This window comes from Salmo salar, chromosome ssa15 (assembly GCF_905237065.1).
Source record: "Salmo salar chromosome ssa15, Ssal_v3.1, whole genome shotgun sequence".
Lineage (NCBI taxonomy): Eukaryota > Metazoa > Chordata > Actinopteri > Salmoniformes > Salmonidae > Salmo > Salmo salar.
Genome location: NC_059456.1, coordinates 74,445,906 through 74,466,091, shown reverse-complemented (window position 1 = coordinate 74,466,091; position 20,186 = coordinate 74,445,906). Strand labels below are relative to the sequence as shown.

Genomic DNA, 20,186 nt, shown 5'->3' with positions numbered 1-20,186 from the left:
TCTCTGTGTCTCTGTCTCTCTGTCTCTCTGTGTCTCTGTGTGTGTGGCATCTGCCTGCAACTGGTCTGTGTTCGGTGTGTGTTTGTTGCATGTGTGTGTTTTTGGTTTATGGTTTGGCCTCTTTTTGAAAGAACGGTGCAGCAGGATGCCATGGCCATAAATGAATTATTAATGTATTTGTCAGGTAATGACTCTTTGCATTAGCTTGCTGTATTCTCCTCCTCCATATTCTGACCATGGGCTATGAGCTCACAAGATAGATTGAAAAGTAGGAGAGAGGATGGAGAGGGTGAGGAGCAAATGAAGAGATCCTTTTGAAGAAAGGGATATCAAGAGAAGGGGAAAGGGATATCGAGAGAAGGGGAAAGGGATATCGAGAGAAGGGGAAAGGGATATCGAGAGAAGGGGAAAGGGATATCGAGAGAAGGGGAAAGGGATATCGAGAGAAGGGGAAAAGGGATATCGAGAGAAGGGGAAAGGGATATCGAGAGAAGGGGAAAGGGATAGAGAGAGAGCAGGACTCTCTTCTCCCCTCCTCAGTGGTATTAATTAGGAGCTCCAGATGAGTGGAGGAGCCCTGAGGGGGAACACGGTTCGTGTCAGGCCAGGTGTACTGGAGCTTTACTGTATGGTATAGGTAGAGGAGCTACAGTCAGACAGGCTGATAGAGGCTCTTATCTCCATGGATTTCCACGATATAATTACTTAGTGCTGCTAGCCATGGAATTACTTTTGTTTAAGACTGCTAAATCACATATCACAAATGTCTCCATTGCAAAATTAACCACCTAATATACTTCTGGATAGTTTTTTCCAGACCCAGATTAAGCCTAGTCTTAGACTAAAATGCCGTTTTAAATGGAGGCATACTCAGCATCCGGCAAACCGGCCATTCAACCTTTCTTGAACTGTAAAACAATAGAGCATGGTGAATGAACAGATGATGCAGGTCCTGACTGTATCTAATTCTTACTGACAGGTGACTGGGAGGGTGTGGTTGTCTGGTAGTTTGCGCAAAAGTATAATATTTAATCTTACTCATGCAGACCAAGTGAAAAGCTAACGGTCCTCTACTTTTTATGTATTGAAAAATGTATATTATTTTCTATGCTGTCATGATGGTGTTAATGAAAACATGTCTAACAGCACCCCCCCTTCTCTCTCTTTTCTCCCAGAACTCAATACGGCATAATCTGTCCCTGAACAAGTGTTTTCTCAAAGTGCCTCGCTCTAAAGACGACCCTGGGAAAGTAAGTATTTCCTGACCCTTATAGTCTGAGTACATATTTAACACGAGAACCGCTTGGCCTTGAGGGACCCCCCTTCAAGCTAATGAGCAGTCATTCTGACAGTGTAATTAATACATTCCATATATGCTACGCAAAAATGATTGGTTGGGTTGATGAACATTAGAATACGAAAAATATATTTCAAATAACACTAGAATGTATTAGTTTATGTAAAAAAATTTTTTTTTAAATTCAAGTGTTCAATGAATTTTATTTGTGGAGTGCCTTTGTTACAACTATGAAACAGAAAGCATATGTGTAGGATTTATGTGTAGGAACAGCTCATTTTTATAAAGATAAAATTAAAAAACCTAACCACCAAGACACGCAGTCAAGTGATAAAAACCCCAGTAGCCTAAAAATCATATGCTAAGTGTGCTTGTTAAACAGTGAAAATCAGCACACAATCAATAATGGTGGCATAATGAACATACAATAAGTGTGGATATGACAGCACTCAAAAATAGTCAATTATTGTCAGCTCGTGCTTACATGGTGTGCATCTTCACGTAATGGCATCAGTTGGAGCATGTCCATGTCACATAATGAAAGCTGGTGAGTGCGTCGCTGATGTTGTTTTTTGCTTGGGGTCTGCTCTCTCAGTGATAGGATTTGGTGCTGATAATCGGCCGCAGCATTGTCACCGGCTTGTTCTATCTAAACAGTGCCATGCCTCCCTCGCTCCCGTCTCACTTGGTGGTGGCGCTGGCACCTGCACAGTGCGCACCATTCTGACTTTGTTGCGCTAAGGCCTCGGGGGTGTACAGTGCCTTCAGAAAGTATTCTTACCTCATTTGCGCACACTGTATATAGATTTTTTCTATTGTGTTATTGACTGTACGTTGGTTTATTCCATGTGTAACTCTGTGTTGTTTGTGTCGCACTGCTTTGCTTTATCTTGGCCAGGTCGCAGCTGTAAATGAGAACTTGTTCTCAACTGGCCTACCGGGTTAAATAAAGGTGAAAATAAACAAAAAACATTCATACCCCTTGACTTATTCCACATTTTGTTTCATTACAGTCTGAATTCAAAATTGATTAAATAAATGTTTTTGCTCACCCATCTACACATAATACCACATAATGACAAAGTGAAAACAGGTTTTTAGAATTTTGGCATACTTATTGAAAATTACATAAAGAAATATCACATTTACATAAGTATTCACACACCTTTGCTATGACACTACAAATTGAGCTCAGGTGCATCCAATTTCCTTTGATTATCCTTGAGATGTCACGACAACTTCATTGGAGTCCACTTGTGTCCAATTGTTTGGACATGATTTAGAAAGATACACCTTTCTATACAAGGTCCCACAGTTGACAGTGCATGTCAGAGCAGAAACTATACCATGAAGTCCAAGGAAGTGTCTGTAGATCTCTGAGATATAATTGTGATGAGGCATATATCTGGGGAAGGGTATAAAACAACTTTTAGAGTGTTGAAAGTTTCCAAGAGCACAATAATCTCCATCATTGGGAAATTGAAAAAAAAATTGAACTACACAGACTCTGCCTAGAGCTGGCCGTCCAACTAAACTGAGCAGCCAGGCAAGAAGGACCTTGGTCAGGGAGGTGACCAAGAACCCAATGACCACTGACAGAACTACAGAGTTTCTTGGCTGAGATGGGAGAACCTGCCAGAAGGACAACAGTCTCTACAGCACTTCACCAATCTGGCCTTTTATGGGAGAGTGGCCAGACGGAAGCCACTCCTGAGAAAAAGGCAGATGACAGCACGCCTGGAGTTTACAAAAAGTCACGTGAAAGACTCTGAGAGCATAAGGCAAAAGATTTTGTGGTCTGATGAGAAAAATATAACTCCTTGGTCTGACTGGTGCAAAGATTTACTTTCCAATAGAACAATGACTCCAAGCATACAGCCAAAGTAATGCTGGAAAGCTTTTAAACAAGAATGTGAAAGTCCATGAGTGGCCTAGACAAAGCCCAGACTTGAAACCCATTGAAAATCTGTGAAAAGACTTGAATATTGCTGTTCACTGCCTCTCCCCATCTAACTTTACAGAGCTTGAGAAAATCTGCAAGGAAGAATGGGAGACCATTTTCAAATCCAGATGTGCAAAGCTGATACAGTACAGACATACCCAAGAAGACTCAAAGCTGTAATCGCTGCCAAAGGTGCTTCTACAAAGTATTGACTCAGGGGTGTGAATACTTATGTCAATTAGATATTTCTGCAATTCATTTTCAATACATTTGCAAACATTTCTAAAAACATGGTTTCATTATGGGGTATTTAACAGTGTTGTAAAGTACTTAAGTAGTACTTTAAAGTATTTTTACTTAAGTAGTTATTTGGGGTATCTGTACTTTACTTTACTATTCATATTTTTGACAGCTTTTACTTTTACTTCACTACATTCCTAAAGAAAATAATGTACTTTTTACTCCATACATTTTCACTGACACCCAAAAGTACTCGTTACATTTTCAATGCTTAGCAGGACAGAACATGGTCCAATTCACGCACTTATCAAGAAAATATCCCTGGTCATCCCTACTGCCTCTGATCTGGCGGACTCACGAAACACAATTGCTTCGTTTGTAAATGATGTCTGAGTGTTGTAGTGTGCCCCTGGCTACCTGTAAATTAACAACACAAAAAAAAATAATATATATATTTATTTTTATATATATATATATATATATATATATATATATATATATTGTCTGCTTAATATTAGAAATTATTCATACTTTTACTTTTGATACTTAAGTATATTTAAAACCAATTTTTTTTACTTTTACTCAAGTAGTATTTTACTGGGTGACTTTTACTTGAGTCATTTTCTATTAAGGTATCTTTACTTTTACTCAAGTATGACAATTGGGTACTTTTTCCAACACTGGTATTTAATCCATTTTGAATTCAGGCTGTAACACAACAAAATGTGGAATAAGTCAAGGGGTATGAATACTTTCTGAAGGCACTGTAGATTCAGGCTGAGGCTCAGAATCAGAAGAATAATCATCATAGATGTCATGATTAATTTCTTCCTGACCATTTGAATTGTTTTCATTAAGATTTTGTAGCATCGCTAACACAGCATGTGCATCCAATCATCTTGATCTTCTTCTTGCCGTTGTAAATTATGCACGTTCTCACTGTGTACTCCGAGATGGGCAGAGTAGACAGATAGGACTGCTTGGATTCGGTCGACTGATATAGGGTTTACCATTTTGAGATTATAATTAGAATAGATCAATACAATATAATAGGCCAACCTGTTCATCATTCACAAGTGGTGATTACCCAATTATGCATCGTTCGCCTCCCCTCGCTCATCAACTCACCCACTTTCCCCCTTTTTCCCCCTCTTTCTCCCCATCATACTTTCCTTAATTTATTTCATCTGTTATATGTGTGAAATTAGTTTTGGTATAGTTTAGGTTCAGTTGAGGCAATTATCGGGGTGATTATCAAATGTGCACGGCACCTTTGGGGTGATTATCAACTGGGCATGGCACCGGGGCAACCGTGGAAAACCATTCAAAAAATGACATGCCCTCCTAAAACTCATTAAAACACTGTCAAGGACAGAGTGGGGCATGACTTAAAAATGTGCAGAGTAATATATATATATATATATTATTTTATTTTTATTCATGAGCTGTCCAAATGACTGTTTTTCATGTTTCCAATTTTAACTTTGAATAGCCACCTGTTTTGGTATGAGAAAGCAGAGTCTGTGTTTCAGTGTGTTTCATATCAAATTGCCTACCGATGAGGTTGAAAATTGTTGATTAGACTTAATGTAAAAACACAAACAATTAATGAAACCCTTTTTTACGTGAACATATTTTTGTAATATTATTAAGTGTACTGTATCTGTGTCGCGTGAATGCAATAATATTACAAAAACAATTTTACCTCCGACTTAGCCTCAAATCCCACGTGGTCAATTGCTGATTTATTGATTATGCCTAAAGACTTGGTCATCTGGTTGGTTGAAGGTGGTGCAATTGCTGACACATTTTGCATAATGCCCCTCATTAAACATATAGGCAAAAATAGTTTCAATGAATGCATGGCCAGACTGAATCAGTGAAGTTTAACAATGGTGAAACAAAAATTCTATGTTCAATCTGGATTCCAGGCTACCATTCTTTTTCGGTTTTGCCAATATTGTTTTGACCAAAGAGTGTTGAGCTCAGCCATAGGGATATGAACTGTTTGAAAAATGAATCAACTCAATAATTCAACTGGAATCCTCAGCAGAGGCTGGTAGTTTGACACGAAAAGAGAGGTTCTCACCTGATTTAGCTCTACTTGGACCTGGCCAGAGCCTAAACTCGGGGGAGACCCACTGTGTAAAACAAGGGTAGCAATACATCTCTCTTTTTACTGTGATTGGCCACCTTAGAGACATTAAATATAGCTAAATCATGTATGTACTCACATTATCAACTTGTTTTGGGTTATGAAACTGAGAGCACATGATCCGTGTGTGTGTTCCTATTAGGGCTGTTAGAGTTAATCAGTTAACTCAACTTTTTGTAATTTTAGTGCACCAATTATTATTATTTTTTCTCAAAAGTGTTCAAAACACACTGAAAACATCAAAAATACATAATCTATACAGCTAAAAACAACAAAGCGATGTCAAAATAAGTTGACATTGAAGTTGGAGTGCTTTATCAAGTTACCAGATTTTGCTTAAGTGATAACTTGTAAATGCCGCATGAGCTCAGTTCAACCCCATCAAAACCCCAAATATAAGCTTGTTTTACGCCAATGTTTGTAAACCATGTAAATGTAAACAAACACTCTATAACCTCAAAACATGGTTAAAACTATCATTTTGATCAAAAATGTACAGTATGGTCAGTCCCTGCATCTGTAGCTCTGTGTATGAATTTGAGAATGATTACATTTCTCCAGGCCCATCTCCGCTTTTTACCAAAACAGAGGCGGGTTGCCTGCTTTATTGTTTCAATTAAGGACTCTAGCTTTAATTGTAAATCATGCCGTTGTTGATGAGATGCTTTTGTAATTAATTAGGCTATTTTCTCTTGAACCTTATGGTCTATCGACTAGACTAGAAACTATTGTAGTGTAATATAGAACATCACCATCAACTGGATGTGATCTAACCATTATGTAGGTTGGTGGAAATGATCTAACCATTATGTAGGTTGGTGAAAATGATCTAACCATTATGTAGGTTGGTGGAAATGATCTAACCATTATGTTGGTTGGTGGAAATCCCCATCAACTGAGGATGAGGGGTCTCCATTATGTAGATGTGTAAAAAATGATGTTGAATAATAATAATAATAATAAACTACATTTATCAATCTGACTCCATAACTATGTGAAGGCTATAGGCCCATAATCGTATCCAGTGGGTATAGCCAAGGTAAGATGCACATGTCTAGGTTTACCGTTATGCAAGTATTAAGAGGCTAAGGAACAAGGAGATAATATCTTGCAATCGTTGTCTTAGCATTCAATTATTGAGTTAACCTTAGCTCAGATATGCACAGAGAGAGTGAGTATACAGTGCATTCAGAAACTATTCAGACCCCTTTCCACATTTTGTTACATTACAGCCTTATTCTAAAATGGATAAGAAAATGTTTTATCATCAATCTACACACAAATCTACATAACAAAGCAAAAACAGGTGTTGTATACATTTTTACATAAGTATTCAGACCTTTTACTCAGTACTTTACATTTACATTTACGTCATTTAGCAGACGCTCTTATCCAGAGCGAATTACAAGTTGGTGCATTCACCTATATCTTTTTTTGGGGGGGGGGGGGTTAGAAGGATTACTTTATCCTATCCCAGGTATTCCTTAAAGAGGTGGGGTTTCAGGTGTCTCCGGAAGGTGGTGATTGACTCCGCTGTCCTGGCGTCGTGAGGGAGCTTGTTCCACCATTGGGGTGCCAGAGCAGCGAACAGTTTTGACTGGGCTGAGCAGGAACTGTGCTTCCGCAGAGGTAGGGGGGCCAGCAGGCCAGAGGTGGATGAACGCAGTGCCCTTGTTTGGGTGTAGGGACTGATCAGAGCCTGAAGGTACGGAGGTGCCGTTCCCCTCACAGCTCCGTAGGCAAGCACCATAGTCTTGTAGCAGATGCAAGCTTCAACTGCAAGCCAGTGGAGTGTGCGGAGGAGCGGGGTGACGTGAGAGAACTTGGGAAGGTTGAACACCAGACGGGCTGCGGCGTTCTGGATGAGTTGTAGGGGTTTAATGGCACAGGCAGGGAGCCCAGCCAACAGCGAGTTGCAGTAATCCTGACGGGAGATGACAAGGGCCTGGATTAGGACCTGCGCCGCTTCCTGTGTAAGGCAGGGTCGTACTCTGCGAATGTTGTAGAGCATGAACCTACAGGATCGGGTCACCGCCTTGATGTTAGCGGAGAACGACAGGGTGTTGTCCAGGGTCACGCCAAGGCTCTTAGCACTCTGGGAGGAGGACACAATGGAGTTGTTAACCGTGATGGCGAGATCATGGAACGGGCAGTCCTTCCCCGGGAGGAAGAGCAGCTCCGTCTTGCCGAGGTTCAGCTTGAGGTGGTGATCCGTCATCCACACTGATATGTCTGCCAGACGTGCAGAGATGCGATTCGCCACCTGGTTATCAGAAGGGGGAAAGGAGAAGATTAATTGTGTGTCGTCTGCGTAGCAATGATAGGAGAGACCATGTGAGGATATGACAGAGCCAAGTGACTTGGTGTATAGCGAGAATAGGAGAGGGCCTAGAACGGAGCCCTGGGGGACACCAGTGGTGAGAGCACGTGGTGTGGAGACAGATTCTCGCCACGCCACCTGGTAGGAGCGACCTGTCAGGTAGGACGCAATCCAAGAGTGAGCCACGCCGGAGATGCCCAACTCGTGTTGAAGCACCTTTGGCAGCGATTCTTCTTGGGTAGGACACTACAACCTTGGCACACATGTATTTCCCATTCTTCTCTGCAGATCCTCTCAAGCTCTGTCAGGTTGGATGGGGAGTGTTGCCGCACAGCTATTTTCAGGTCTCTCCAGAGATGTTCGATCGGATTCAAGTCCGGGCTCTGGCTGGGCCACTCAAGGACATTGAGACTTGTCCCGAAGCCACTCCTGCATTGTCTTGGCTGTTTTTTGTTAACCTGTTGGAAGGTGAAATTTTGCCACAGTCTGAAGTCCTGAGTGCTCTGGAGCAGGTTTTCATCAAGGATCTCTGTACTTTCCTCCGTTCATCTCTCCCCTGATCCTGACTAGTGTCCCAGTCACTGACACCCAAAAGCCGCTGAAAAAACATCGCCACAGCATGAAGCCGCCACCACCATGCTTCACCGTAGTGATGGTTTGGCCAGGTGATGAACGTGCCTGGTTTCCTCTAGATGTGACGCTTGACCATTCACTCCAAAGAGTTCAATCTTGGTTTCATCAGACCAAAGTTTCTCGTGGTCTGAGAGTCCTTTAGGTGCCTTTTGGCAAACTCCAAGCGGGCTGTCATGTACCTTTTTACTGAGGAGTGGCTTTCGTCTGGCCACTCTACCATAAAGGCCTGATTGATGGAGTGCTGCAGAGATGGTTGTCCTTCTGGAAGGTTCTCCCATCTCCCCAGAGGAACTCTGGAGCTCTGTCTCCCCCGATTGCTCAGTTTGGCCGGGGCGGCCAGCTCTAGGAAGGGTCTTGGCGGTTCCAAACTTCTTCCATTTAAGAATGATGTTCTTGGGGACCTTCAATGCTGCAGACTTTTTTTGGATACTCTTCCCCAGATCTGTGCCTCGACACAATCCTGTCTCAGAGCTCTACGGACAATTCCTTCGACCTCATGTCTTGGTTTTTGCTCTGACATGCACTGTCAACTGTGGGACCATATATAGACAGGTGTGTGCCTTTCCAAATCATTTACAAACAATTGAATTTGCCACAGGTGGACTCTCAAGCATGATCAATGGAAACAGGATGCACCTGAGCTCAATTTCAAGTTTCATAGCAAAGGGTCTGAATACTTATTTTAATAAGGTATTTCTGTTTTTAAGATTTTTATATATTTGCTAAAATGTCAAAAAAACTGTTTTCGCTTTATCATTATGGGGTATAATGTGTAGATTGAGGTATTTTTTAAATCCATTTTAGAATAAGGCTGTAACGTAACAAAATGTGGAAAAAGTGAAGGTGTTGTTAGTCTGAATTCAAAATGGATTAAATATTTTTGTAAATCTCACCCATCTACACACAATACCCCATATTGACAAAGTCAAAGCATGTTTGTAGAATTTTAGGTCTTGCCCTACATTTCCAAGCAGATTTAAGACAAAACTGTAACTCAGCCACTCAGGAACATTCACTGTCTTCTTGGTAAGCAACTCCAGTGTAGATTTGGCCTTGTGTTTTATTATTGTGCTGCTGAAAGGTGAATTCATCTCCCAGTGTTTGGTGGAATGCAGACTGAACCAGGTTTTCCTCTAGGATTTTGTCTGTGCTTAGCTTCATTCCGTTTCCTTTTTATCTTGAAAAACTCCCCAGTCCATAATAATTACAAGTATACCCATAACTTGGCGACGCCACCACAATGGAGAGTGGTACTCAGGATTCCTTCTATTCACTCTGTCACTTAGGTTCGTATTGTGGAGTAACTACAATGTTGTTGATCCTTTCTAAGTTTTCTCTTATCACAGCCTCTAACCTCTGTAGCTGTTTTAAAATCACCATTGACCTCATGTTGAAATCCCTGAGCGATTTCCTTCCTCTCCAGCACGTATCTTTGTAGTGACTGGGTGTATTGAAACACCATCCAATGTGCAATTAATTACTTCACCATGTCTGCTTTTATACATTTTTACCCATTTACCACTAGGTACCCTCCTTTGCGAGGCATTGGAAAGCCTCCCTGGTCTTTGTGGTTGAATCTGTGTTTTTAATTCACTGCTTGATTGAGGGACCTTATAGATAATTATATGTGTGGGGTACAGAGATGAGGTAGTCATTTCCAAAATCATGTCAAACACTATTATTGCACACAGAATGAGTCCATGCAACTTATTATGTGATTTGTTAAGCAAATTGTTATTCCTGGATGTATTTAGGCTTGCCATAACAAAAGGGTTGAATACTTGTTGACTCGAGACATCTCAGTTTTTATTAATTACGACTGTAACACAACAAAATTTGGAAAAAGTATGTGAATACTTTTTGAAGGCACTGTACAAGTGATTTTTTTTAAAATGTAACCTTTATTTAACTAGGCAAGTCAGTTAAGAACACATTTTTATTTACAATGACAGCCTACCGGGGAATAGTGGGTTAACTGCCTTGTTCAGGGGCAGAACAAAACCTATCCTTTGGCGTGACTTCAGTAGTGAATCTATTTAGTTTTCTAAGTGGAGATCTCTCAACAGTAATTTTCACGATAGTACGTTGGTAATAGTCAGTGACATATATCAAAGCTAAGCAGGGCTGGGCTTGGTTAAAACCATTGATAAGATACCAAAGGGTAGCTGTACGTAGATCAATGCTCCAGTAGAAGGTGCTGCCCAGCGTATTGTTTTTTTTCTGTGCTGGATATAACGTTGAAGATCTGACGTTTTAATAGGTACAAATTCAACATATCGAGTGCTTGGACTATAAGGTTCTATCGGCAAAAGATGATCCTGAGATAATTGGCTTTAATGTTCTGAACCCTAATTGGTTTTAAGGGTATCAGCTATTTTTATATATATATATATATATATATTTTTTTTTTTACTTAAGAACATGAATTGGGGTAGTTAGAGTAATATAAAGTTAGAAAACATTGAACAGAACATTTTAGAAAAATGCAGATAGAACCTTATAGTCCAAAGCTCTCTATATTTTATACAACGTTTGTCTGTGTTGAAATTTGGTTACTGTAAACAGGTTTCCATCCAACCTTTTTATGTGAGTAAAGTACATAAAACATTTTAACTAGAGGCCTGATGGAAACAGCAAATTTGTCTGTAAACTTACCAAATATCGACTAACAAAATACGCTAGACAAGGTGGGATCGCTTTGTGTCGGTTAAATTCATTATGTGAGAGATGGTGGTGGAAACGCATTTATGCAAATATTGATATAATAACCATCATATCAAAGTAAACTTGGAGTCACACGATGATATGTTGTGTGGTCCCGCCGATGATGTGATGACTCGGAAAGCATGCAGTTTATTACTCTATAGATTCAATAAATTATGATGAACTTCACAGGGTGGTGAAAGTGCACAGGGATGAGCTTGATGCTCCTTTCCAATAAATATTGGTCTTATTCTGGTGACATGATGATAGATTCTTGGCTGCCGTTTGACAAAACTAATCCATAATAATCTCATCATGTAGGCTAGCCTACCCACATTGTATACAGTATCTGCGAGCTGTTGGCTAGAGTGCACATGCCAAGACCAGAGTGGGCACATTTGCTATCTAACACAACAACAAACAATTGTGACAAAACCATCAGTAGAGTTGAAAATGGCTGCAAACCTATTTAACTTGTATTTATTATTCGATACATGAATTTAACCGCAAAAGTTATATTTAGGTGCACTACGTCATCACATAAAGCCTATTATCCACAACCAATCAATTTGATGGAAACATCTGTTGGGAAAATATTATTTTTATGCAGATTTTAGAATATTTACATGAAACCCTGTCGCCAATTTCACCCTCAAAACAACAGTTGATGACTTTTTTCAAATCCAATGTATTTTCCATGTAGATACCACATCAAAATAACATCGATTCAACCAGTTTCTGCCCAGTGGGTAGTGTTAATATCTTGTTTGTTGTGGTTTCCAGGGGTCCTACTGGGCTATAGACACCAACCCTAAAGAGGACACACTGCCCACCAGACCAAAGAAGAGGCCGCGCTCTGGAGAAATGGTGAGTACTGGATTTCAAATTAGAGTGGACCAGATGATCCCAAAAGACCGGTCATCAGGAGTCGGGACGAAAGCAACAGCTTCCGACACCGCTGAATTTTCCTCACATGGGCTGACATACAATTTACACTGGTCCGATTAACGGTCATCTGCGGCGTGCATAAATGTAGCATATATACACTACCAGTCAAAAGTTTGGACACACCAATTCATTTAACGTTTTTTTTTTTTACTATTTTCTACATTGTAGAATAATAATGAAGACATCAAAACTATGAATAACACATGGAATCATGTAGTAACCAAATTGTGTTAAACAAATCAAAATATATTTTATTTTGAGATTCTTCAAAGTAGCCACCCTTTGCCTTGATGACCGCTTTGCACACTCTTGGCATTCTCTCAACCAGCTTCACCTGGAATGCTTTTCCAACAGTTTTGAAGGAGTTCCCACATATGCTGAGCACTTGTTGGCTGCTTTTCCTTTACTCTGCGGTCCAACTCATCCCAAACCACCTCAATTGGGTTGAGGTCAGGTGATTCTGGAGGCCAGGTCATCTGATGCAGCACTCCATCAGTCTTCTTCTTGGTCAAATAGCCCTTAAACATCCTGGAGGTGGGTTGGGTCATTGTCCTGTTGAAAAACAAATCAAAGTCCCACTAAGTGTAAACCAGATGGGATGGCGTATTGCTGCAGAATGCTGTGGTAGCCATGCTAGTTAAGTGTGCATTGAATTCTAAATAAATAACCGACAGTGTCACCAGAAAAGCACCCCACACCATCACACAGATTTCCACCAGTCTAATGTCCATTGCTCGTGTTTCTTGGCCCAAGCAAGTATCTTCTTCTTATTGGCGTCTCTTAGTAGTGGTTTCTTTGCAGCAATTTGACCATGAAGACCTTATTCATGAAGTCTCCTCTGAACAGTTGATGTTGAGATGTCTGTTACTTGAACTCTGTGAAGCATTTATTTGGGCTGCAATCTGAGGTGCAGTTAACTCTAATGAACTTATCCTCTGCAGCAGAGGTAACTCTGGGTCTTCCATTCCTGTGGCGGTCCTCATGAGAGCCAGTTTCATCATAGCGTTTGATGGTTTTCGCGACAGCACTTGAAGAAACTTTCAAAGTTCTTGAAATTTTCCGAATTGACTGACTTCCATGTCTTAAAGTAATGATGGACTGTTGTTTCTCTTTGCTTATTTCAGCTCTTCTTGACATAATGGTTTTTTTTACCAAATAGGGCTATCTTCTGTATACCACTCTTACCTTGTCACAACACAACTGATTGGCTCAAATACATTAGGAAGGAAAGAAATTCCACAAATTAACTTAACAAGTCACACCTGTTAATTGAAATGCATTCCAGGTGACTACCTCAAAGCTGGTTGAGAGAATGCAAAGCTGTCAAGGCAAAAGGTGGCTACTTTGAACAATCTCAAATTTAAAATATATTTTTATTTGTTTAACACTTTTTTTTTGGTTACTATATGATTCCATATGTGTTATTCCATAGTTTTGATGTCTTCACGATTATTCTACAATGTAGAAAATAGTAAAAATAAACACTCTGGAATGAGTAGGTGTGTCCAAACTTTTGACTGGTACTGTATACTGAACAAAACTATAAACACAACATGTAAAGTGTTGGGCCCATGTTTCATGAGCTGAAATGAAAGATCCCAGAAATGTTCCATATGCACAAAAATCTTATTTCTCTCAAATGTTATGCGCAAATTTGTTTACATCACTGTTAGTGAGCATTTCACATTTGCCAAGATAATCCATCCACCTGACAGGTGTCAAGAAGCTATTTTATTTCAGCTCATGAAACATGGGACTAATACTTTACATTTTGCATTTATATTTTTGTTCAGTGTATATAAGAGACGATAATCAATTGTTCCATGTCAGATCAATATAAATGTAGCAAATTCCTAAACAAATTCTAGGCTACAGTATATGGACATTGAGTATTGCATTCTTTGCTTAATGTATCATGATCCTGTCTCATTTCGGCCAACAGTCATCACCTATCTACTTTGAGATGGTGATATCATGCTGTGAAAAATCACGTCTCTCCTGCCCCTATAGAATTAGCACTATACCACTGGCGTTCAGTGACCTGAGCGCATGAATGAACACGGCGCTGCAGCTCACTGAGCCCCGAGCAGCAGCAAGCCCACTCCCCTTCGCATCTACCTCTGCCCTACCCATCACCACGGAAACAAAGCAGGCATGGAGCGCCGAAGTGCACAATCATCACAGCCCAATGAGAAGAGGAAGAGGGGAGGGCAAGCAGAAGAGAGGGGAAGAACGGAAGGGGAGAGGGTGAGAGCGACAGGAAGGGGGAAAGAAAGCAAAAGAGAAAACGAGAGGGAGAGAGGGGAAAGAGCAGGAGCATGAGAGCGAGGGAAGAGTGAGAGGGAGTGGAGAGAAAAGAGAGGTAGAGTATTCTAGGCTTCTTTTCCAGTTAATTAACACGCAAGGCCCTAGGCTTCCGTTACACATATTTTCTTCTGGATTTTTTCATCACAAACATTAATTCAGAACCTAGTCATTTTTATTACACGTAAGCCCTTCGATCCTTTTATTACGCTTCAGTTGCATTGCTGGCAGATTTGCAAGAGTTGTCAGATTGGCTCACAGAAATATAGCCGTCTTTCACTGTCAAAAGAGTATGCGTGTTCCATATTCGTTTTCTCTAGACCTATTGGCAACAGAGAAATCATTTTAGTATGTGGTTTTCAATGCAATATAGTGCATTTGGAAAGTATTCAGACCCCATGTCTTTTTCCACATTTTGTTACATTACAGCCTTATTCTAAAATGGATGAAAATGATTTTTTCCCCTCAATCTACACAAAATACCCCATAATGACAAAACAAAAAACTGATTTGTAGACATTTTTGCAAATTTATGAAAACGTATTTTTAAACAAAAAATGTAATATTACATTTACATAAGTATTCAGACCCTTTACTCAGTACTTTGTTGGAGCACCTTTGGCAGCGATTACAGCCTCGAGTCTTCTTGGGTATGATGCTACAAGCTTGGCACATCTGTGTTTGGGGATTTTCTCCCAATCTTCTCTGCAAATCCTCTCAATCTCTGTCAGGTTGGATGGGGAGCGTCGCTGCACAGCTATTTATAGGTCTCTGCAGAAATGTTTGATACGGTTCAGGTCCGGGCCCTGGCTGGACGACTCAAGGACATTCAAAGACTTGTCCCAAGCCACTCCTGCGTTGTCTTGGCTGTGTGCTTAGGGTTGTTGACCTGTTGGAAGGTGAACCGTCACCCCAGTCTGAAGTCCTGAGTGCTCTGGAGCAGGTTTTCATCAAGGATCTCTGTACTTTCCTCCGTTCATCTCTCCCCTGATCCTGACTAGTGTCCCAGTCACTGACACCCAAAAGCCGCTGAAAAAACATCGCCACAGCATGAAGCCGCCACCACCATGCTTCACCGTAGTGATGGTTTGGCCAGGTGATGAACGTGCCTGGTTTCCTCTAGATGTGACGCTTGACCATTCACTCCAAAGAGTTCAATCTTGGTTTCATCAGACCAAAGTTTCTCGTGGTCTGAGAGTCCTTTAGGTGCCTTTTGGCAAACTCCAAGCGGGCTGTCATGTACCTTTTTACTGAGGAGTGGCTTTCGTCTGGCCACTCTACCATAAAGGCCTGATTGATGGAGTGCTGCAGAGATGGTTGTCCTTCTGGAAGGTTCTCCCATCTCCCCAGAGGAACTCTGGAGCTCTGTCTCCCCGATTGCTCAGTTTGGCCGGGCGGCCAGCTCTAGGAAGGGTCTTGGCGGTTCCAAACTTCTTCCATTTAAGAATGATGTTCTTGGGGACCTTCAATGCTGCAGACTTTTTTTGGATACTCTTCCCCAGATCTGTGCCTCGACACAATCCTGTCTCAGAGCTCTACGGACAATTCCTTCGACCTCATGTCTTGGTTTTTGCTCTGACATGCACTGTCAACTGTGGGACCATATATAGACAGGTGTGTGCCTTTCCAAATCATTTACAAACAATTGAATTTGCCACAGGTGGACTCTCAAGCATGATCAATGGAAACAGGATGCACCTGAGCTCAATTTCAAGTTTCATAGCAAAGGGTCTGAATACTTATTTTAATAAGGTATTTCTGTTTTTAAGATTTTTATATATTTGCTAAAATGTCAAAAAAACTGTTTTCGCTTTATCATTATGGGGTATAATGTGTAGATTGAGGTATTTTTTAAATCCATTTTAGAATAAGGCTGTAACGTAACAAAATGTGGAAAAAGTGAAGGTGTTGTTAGTCTGAATTCAAAATGGATTAAATATTTTTGTAAATCTCACCCATCTACACACAATACCCCATATTGACAAAGTCAAAGCATGTTTGTAGAATTTTTAGGTCTTGCCCTACATTTCCAAGCAGATTTAAGACAAAACTGTAACTCAGCCACTCAGGAACATTCACTGTCTTCTTGGTAAGCAACTCCAGTGTAGATTTGGCCTTGTGTTTTATTATTGTGCTGCTGAAAGGTGAATTCATCTCCCAGTGTTTGGTGGAATGCAGACTGAACCAGGTTTTCCTCTAGGATTTTGTCTGTGCTTAGCTTCATTCCGTTTCCTTTTTATCTTGAAAAACTCCCCAGTCCATAATAATTACAAGTATACCCATAACTTGGCGACGCCACCACAATGGAGAGTGGTACTCAGGATTCCTTCTATTCACTCTGTCACTTAGGTTCGTATTGTGGAGTAACTACAATGTTGTTGATCCTTTCTAAGTTTTCTCTTATCACAGCCTCTAACCTCTGTAGCTGTTTTAAAATCACCATTGACCTCATGTTGAAATCCCTGAGCGATTTCCTTCCTCTCCAGCACGTATCTTTGTAGTGACTGGGTGTATTGAAACACCATCCAATGTGCAATTAATTACTTCACCATGTCTGCTTTTATACATTTTTACCCATTTACCACTAGGTACCCTCCTTTGCGAGGCATTGGAAAGCCTCCCTGGTCTTTGTGGTTGAATCTGTGTTTTTAATTCACTGCTTGATTGAGGGACCTTATAGATAATTATATGTGTGGGGTACAGAGATGAGGTAGTCATTTCCAAAATCATGTCAAACACTATTATTGCACACAGAATGAGTCCATGCAACTTATTATGTGATTTGTTAAGCAAATTGTTATTCCTGGATGTATTTAGGCTTGCCATAACAAAAGGGTTGAATACTTGTTGACTCGAGACATCTCAGTTTTTATTAATTACGACTGTAACACAACAAAATTTTGAAAAAGTATGTGAATACTTTTTGAAGGCACTGTACAAGTGATTTTTTTAAAATGTAACCTTTATTTAACTAGGCAAGTCAGTTAAGAACACATTTTTATTTACAATGACAGCCTACCGGGGAATAGTGGGTTAACTGCCTTGTTCAGGGGCAGAACAAAACCTATCCTTTGGCGTGACTTCAGTAGTGAATCTATTTAGTTTTCTAAGTGGAGATCTCTCAACAGTAATTTTCACGATAGTACGTTGGTAATAGTCAGTGACATATATCAAAGCTAAGCAGGGCTGGGCTTGGTTAAAACCATTGATAAGATACCAAAGGGTAGCTGTACGTAGATCAATGCTCCAGTAGAAGGTGCTGCCCAGCGTATTGTTTTTTTTCTGTGCTGGATATAACGTTGAAGATCTGACGTTTTAATAGGTACAAATTCAACATATCGAGTGCTTGGACTATAAGGTTCTATCGGCAAAAAGATGATCCTGAGATAATTGGCTTTAATGTTCTGAACCCTAATTGGTTTTAAGGGTATCAGCTATTTTTATATATATATATATATATATTTTTTTTTTTACTTAAGAACATGAATTGGGGTAGTTAGAGTAATATAAAGTTAGAAAACATTGAACAGAACATTTTAGAAAAATGCAGATAGAACCTTATAGTCCAAAGCTCTCTATATTTTATACAACGTTTGTCTGTGTTGAAATTTGGTTACTGTAAACAGGTTTCCATCCAACCTTTTTATGTGAGTAAAGTACATAAAACATTTTAACTAGAGGCCTGATGGAAACAGCAAATTTGTCTGTAAACTTACCAAATATCGACTAACAAAATACGCTAGACAAGGTGGGATCGCTTTGTGTCGGTTAAATTCATTATGTGAGAGATGGTGGTGGAAACGCATTTATGCAAATATTGATATAATAACCATCATATCAAAGTAAACTTGGAGTCACACGATGATATGTTGTGTGGTCCCGCGATGATGTGATGACTCGGAAAGCATGCAGTTTATTACTCTATAGATTCAATAAATTATGATGAACTTCACAGGGTGGTGAAAGTGCACAGGGATGAGCTTGATGCTCCTTTCCAATAAATATTGGTCTTATTCTGGTGACATGATGATAGATTCTTGGCTGCCGTTTGACAAAACTAATCCATAATAATCTCATCATGTAGGCTAGCCTACCCACATTGTATACAGTATCTGCGAGCTGTTGGCTAGAGTGCACATGCCAAGACCAGAGTGGGCACATTCGCTATCTAACACAACAACAAACAATTGTGACAAAACCATCAGTAGAGTTGAAAATGGCTGCAAACCTATTTAACTTGTATTTATTATTCGATACATGAATTTAACCGCAAAAGTTATATTTAGGTGCACTACGTCATCACATAAAGCCTATTATCCACAACCAATCAATTTGATGGAAACATCTGTTGGGAAAATATTATTTTTATGCAGATTTTAGAATATTTACATGAAACCCTGTCGCCAATTTCACCCTCAAAACAACAGTTGATGACTTTTTTCAAATCCAATGTATTTTCCATGTAGATACCACATCAAAATAACATCGATTCAACCAGTTTCTGCCCAGTGGGTAGTGTTAATATCTTGTTTGTTGTGGTTTCCAGGGGTCCTACTGGGCTATAGACACCAACCCTAAAGAGGACACACTGCCCACCAGACCAAAGAAGAGGCCGCGCTCTGGAGAAATGGTGAGTACTGGATTTCAAATTAGAGTGGACCAGATGATCCCAAAAGACCGGTCATCAGGAGTCGGGACGAAAGCAACAGCTTCCGACACCGCTGAATTTTCCTCACATGGGCTGACATACAATTTACACTGGTCCGATTAACGGTCATCTGCGGCGTGCATAAATGTAGCATATATACACTACCAGTCAAAAGTTTGGACACACCAATTCATTTAACGTTTTTTTTTTTTTTTACTATTTTCTACATTGTAGAATAATAATGAAGACATCAAAACTATGAATAACACATGGAATCATGTAGTAACCAAATTGTGTTAAACAAATCAAAATATATTTTATTTTGAGATTCTTCAAAGTAGCCACCCTTTGCCTTGATGACCGCTTTGCACACTCTTGGCATTCTCTCAACCAGCTTCACCTGGAATGCTTTTCCAACAGTTTTGAAGGAGTTCCCACATATGCTGAGCACTTGTTGGCTGCTTTTCCTTTACTCTGCGGTCCAACTCATCCCAAACCACCTCAATTGGGTTGAGGTCAGGTGATTCTGGAGGCCAGGTCATCTGATGCAGCACTCCATCAGTCTTCTTCTTGGTCAAATAGCCCTTAAACATCCTGGAGGTGGGTTGGGTCATTGTCCTGTTGAAAAACAAATCAAAGTCCCACTAAGTGTAAACCAGATGGGATGGCGTATTGCTGCAGAATGCTGTGGTAGCCATGCTAGTTAAGTGTGCATTGAATTCTAAATAAATAACCGACAGTGTCACCAGAAAAGCACCCCACACCATCACACAGATTTCCACCAGTCTAATGTCCATTGCTCGTGTTTCTTGGCCCAAGCAAGTATCTTCTTCTTATTGGCGTCTCTTAGTAGTGGTTTCTTTGCAGCAATTTGACCATGAAGACCTTATTCATGAAGTCTCCTCTGAACAGTTGATGTTGAGATGTCTGTTACTTGAACTCTGTGAAGCATTTATTTGGGCTGCAATCTGAGGTGCAGTTAACTCTAATGAACTT

At 40.2% G+C, this 20,186-nt stretch overlaps 1 protein-coding gene across 1 annotated transcript in view; it reads left to right on the top strand.

Moving 5' to 3' along the window:
* The window catches only part of LOC106572141 (forkhead box protein J3), a 111,093-nt gene that overhangs the window by 62,991 nt on the left and 27,916 nt on the right, over positions 1–20,186 (top strand). Inside the window, exons 4-5 of the mRNA XM_014146023.2 lie at positions 1,176–1,250; positions 12,074–12,157. Of these exons, the coding sequence (XP_014001498.2) occupies positions 1,176–1,250; positions 12,074–12,157 (159 nt within the window). The remainder of the gene's footprint in view (positions 1–1,175; positions 1,251–12,073; positions 12,158–20,186) is intronic.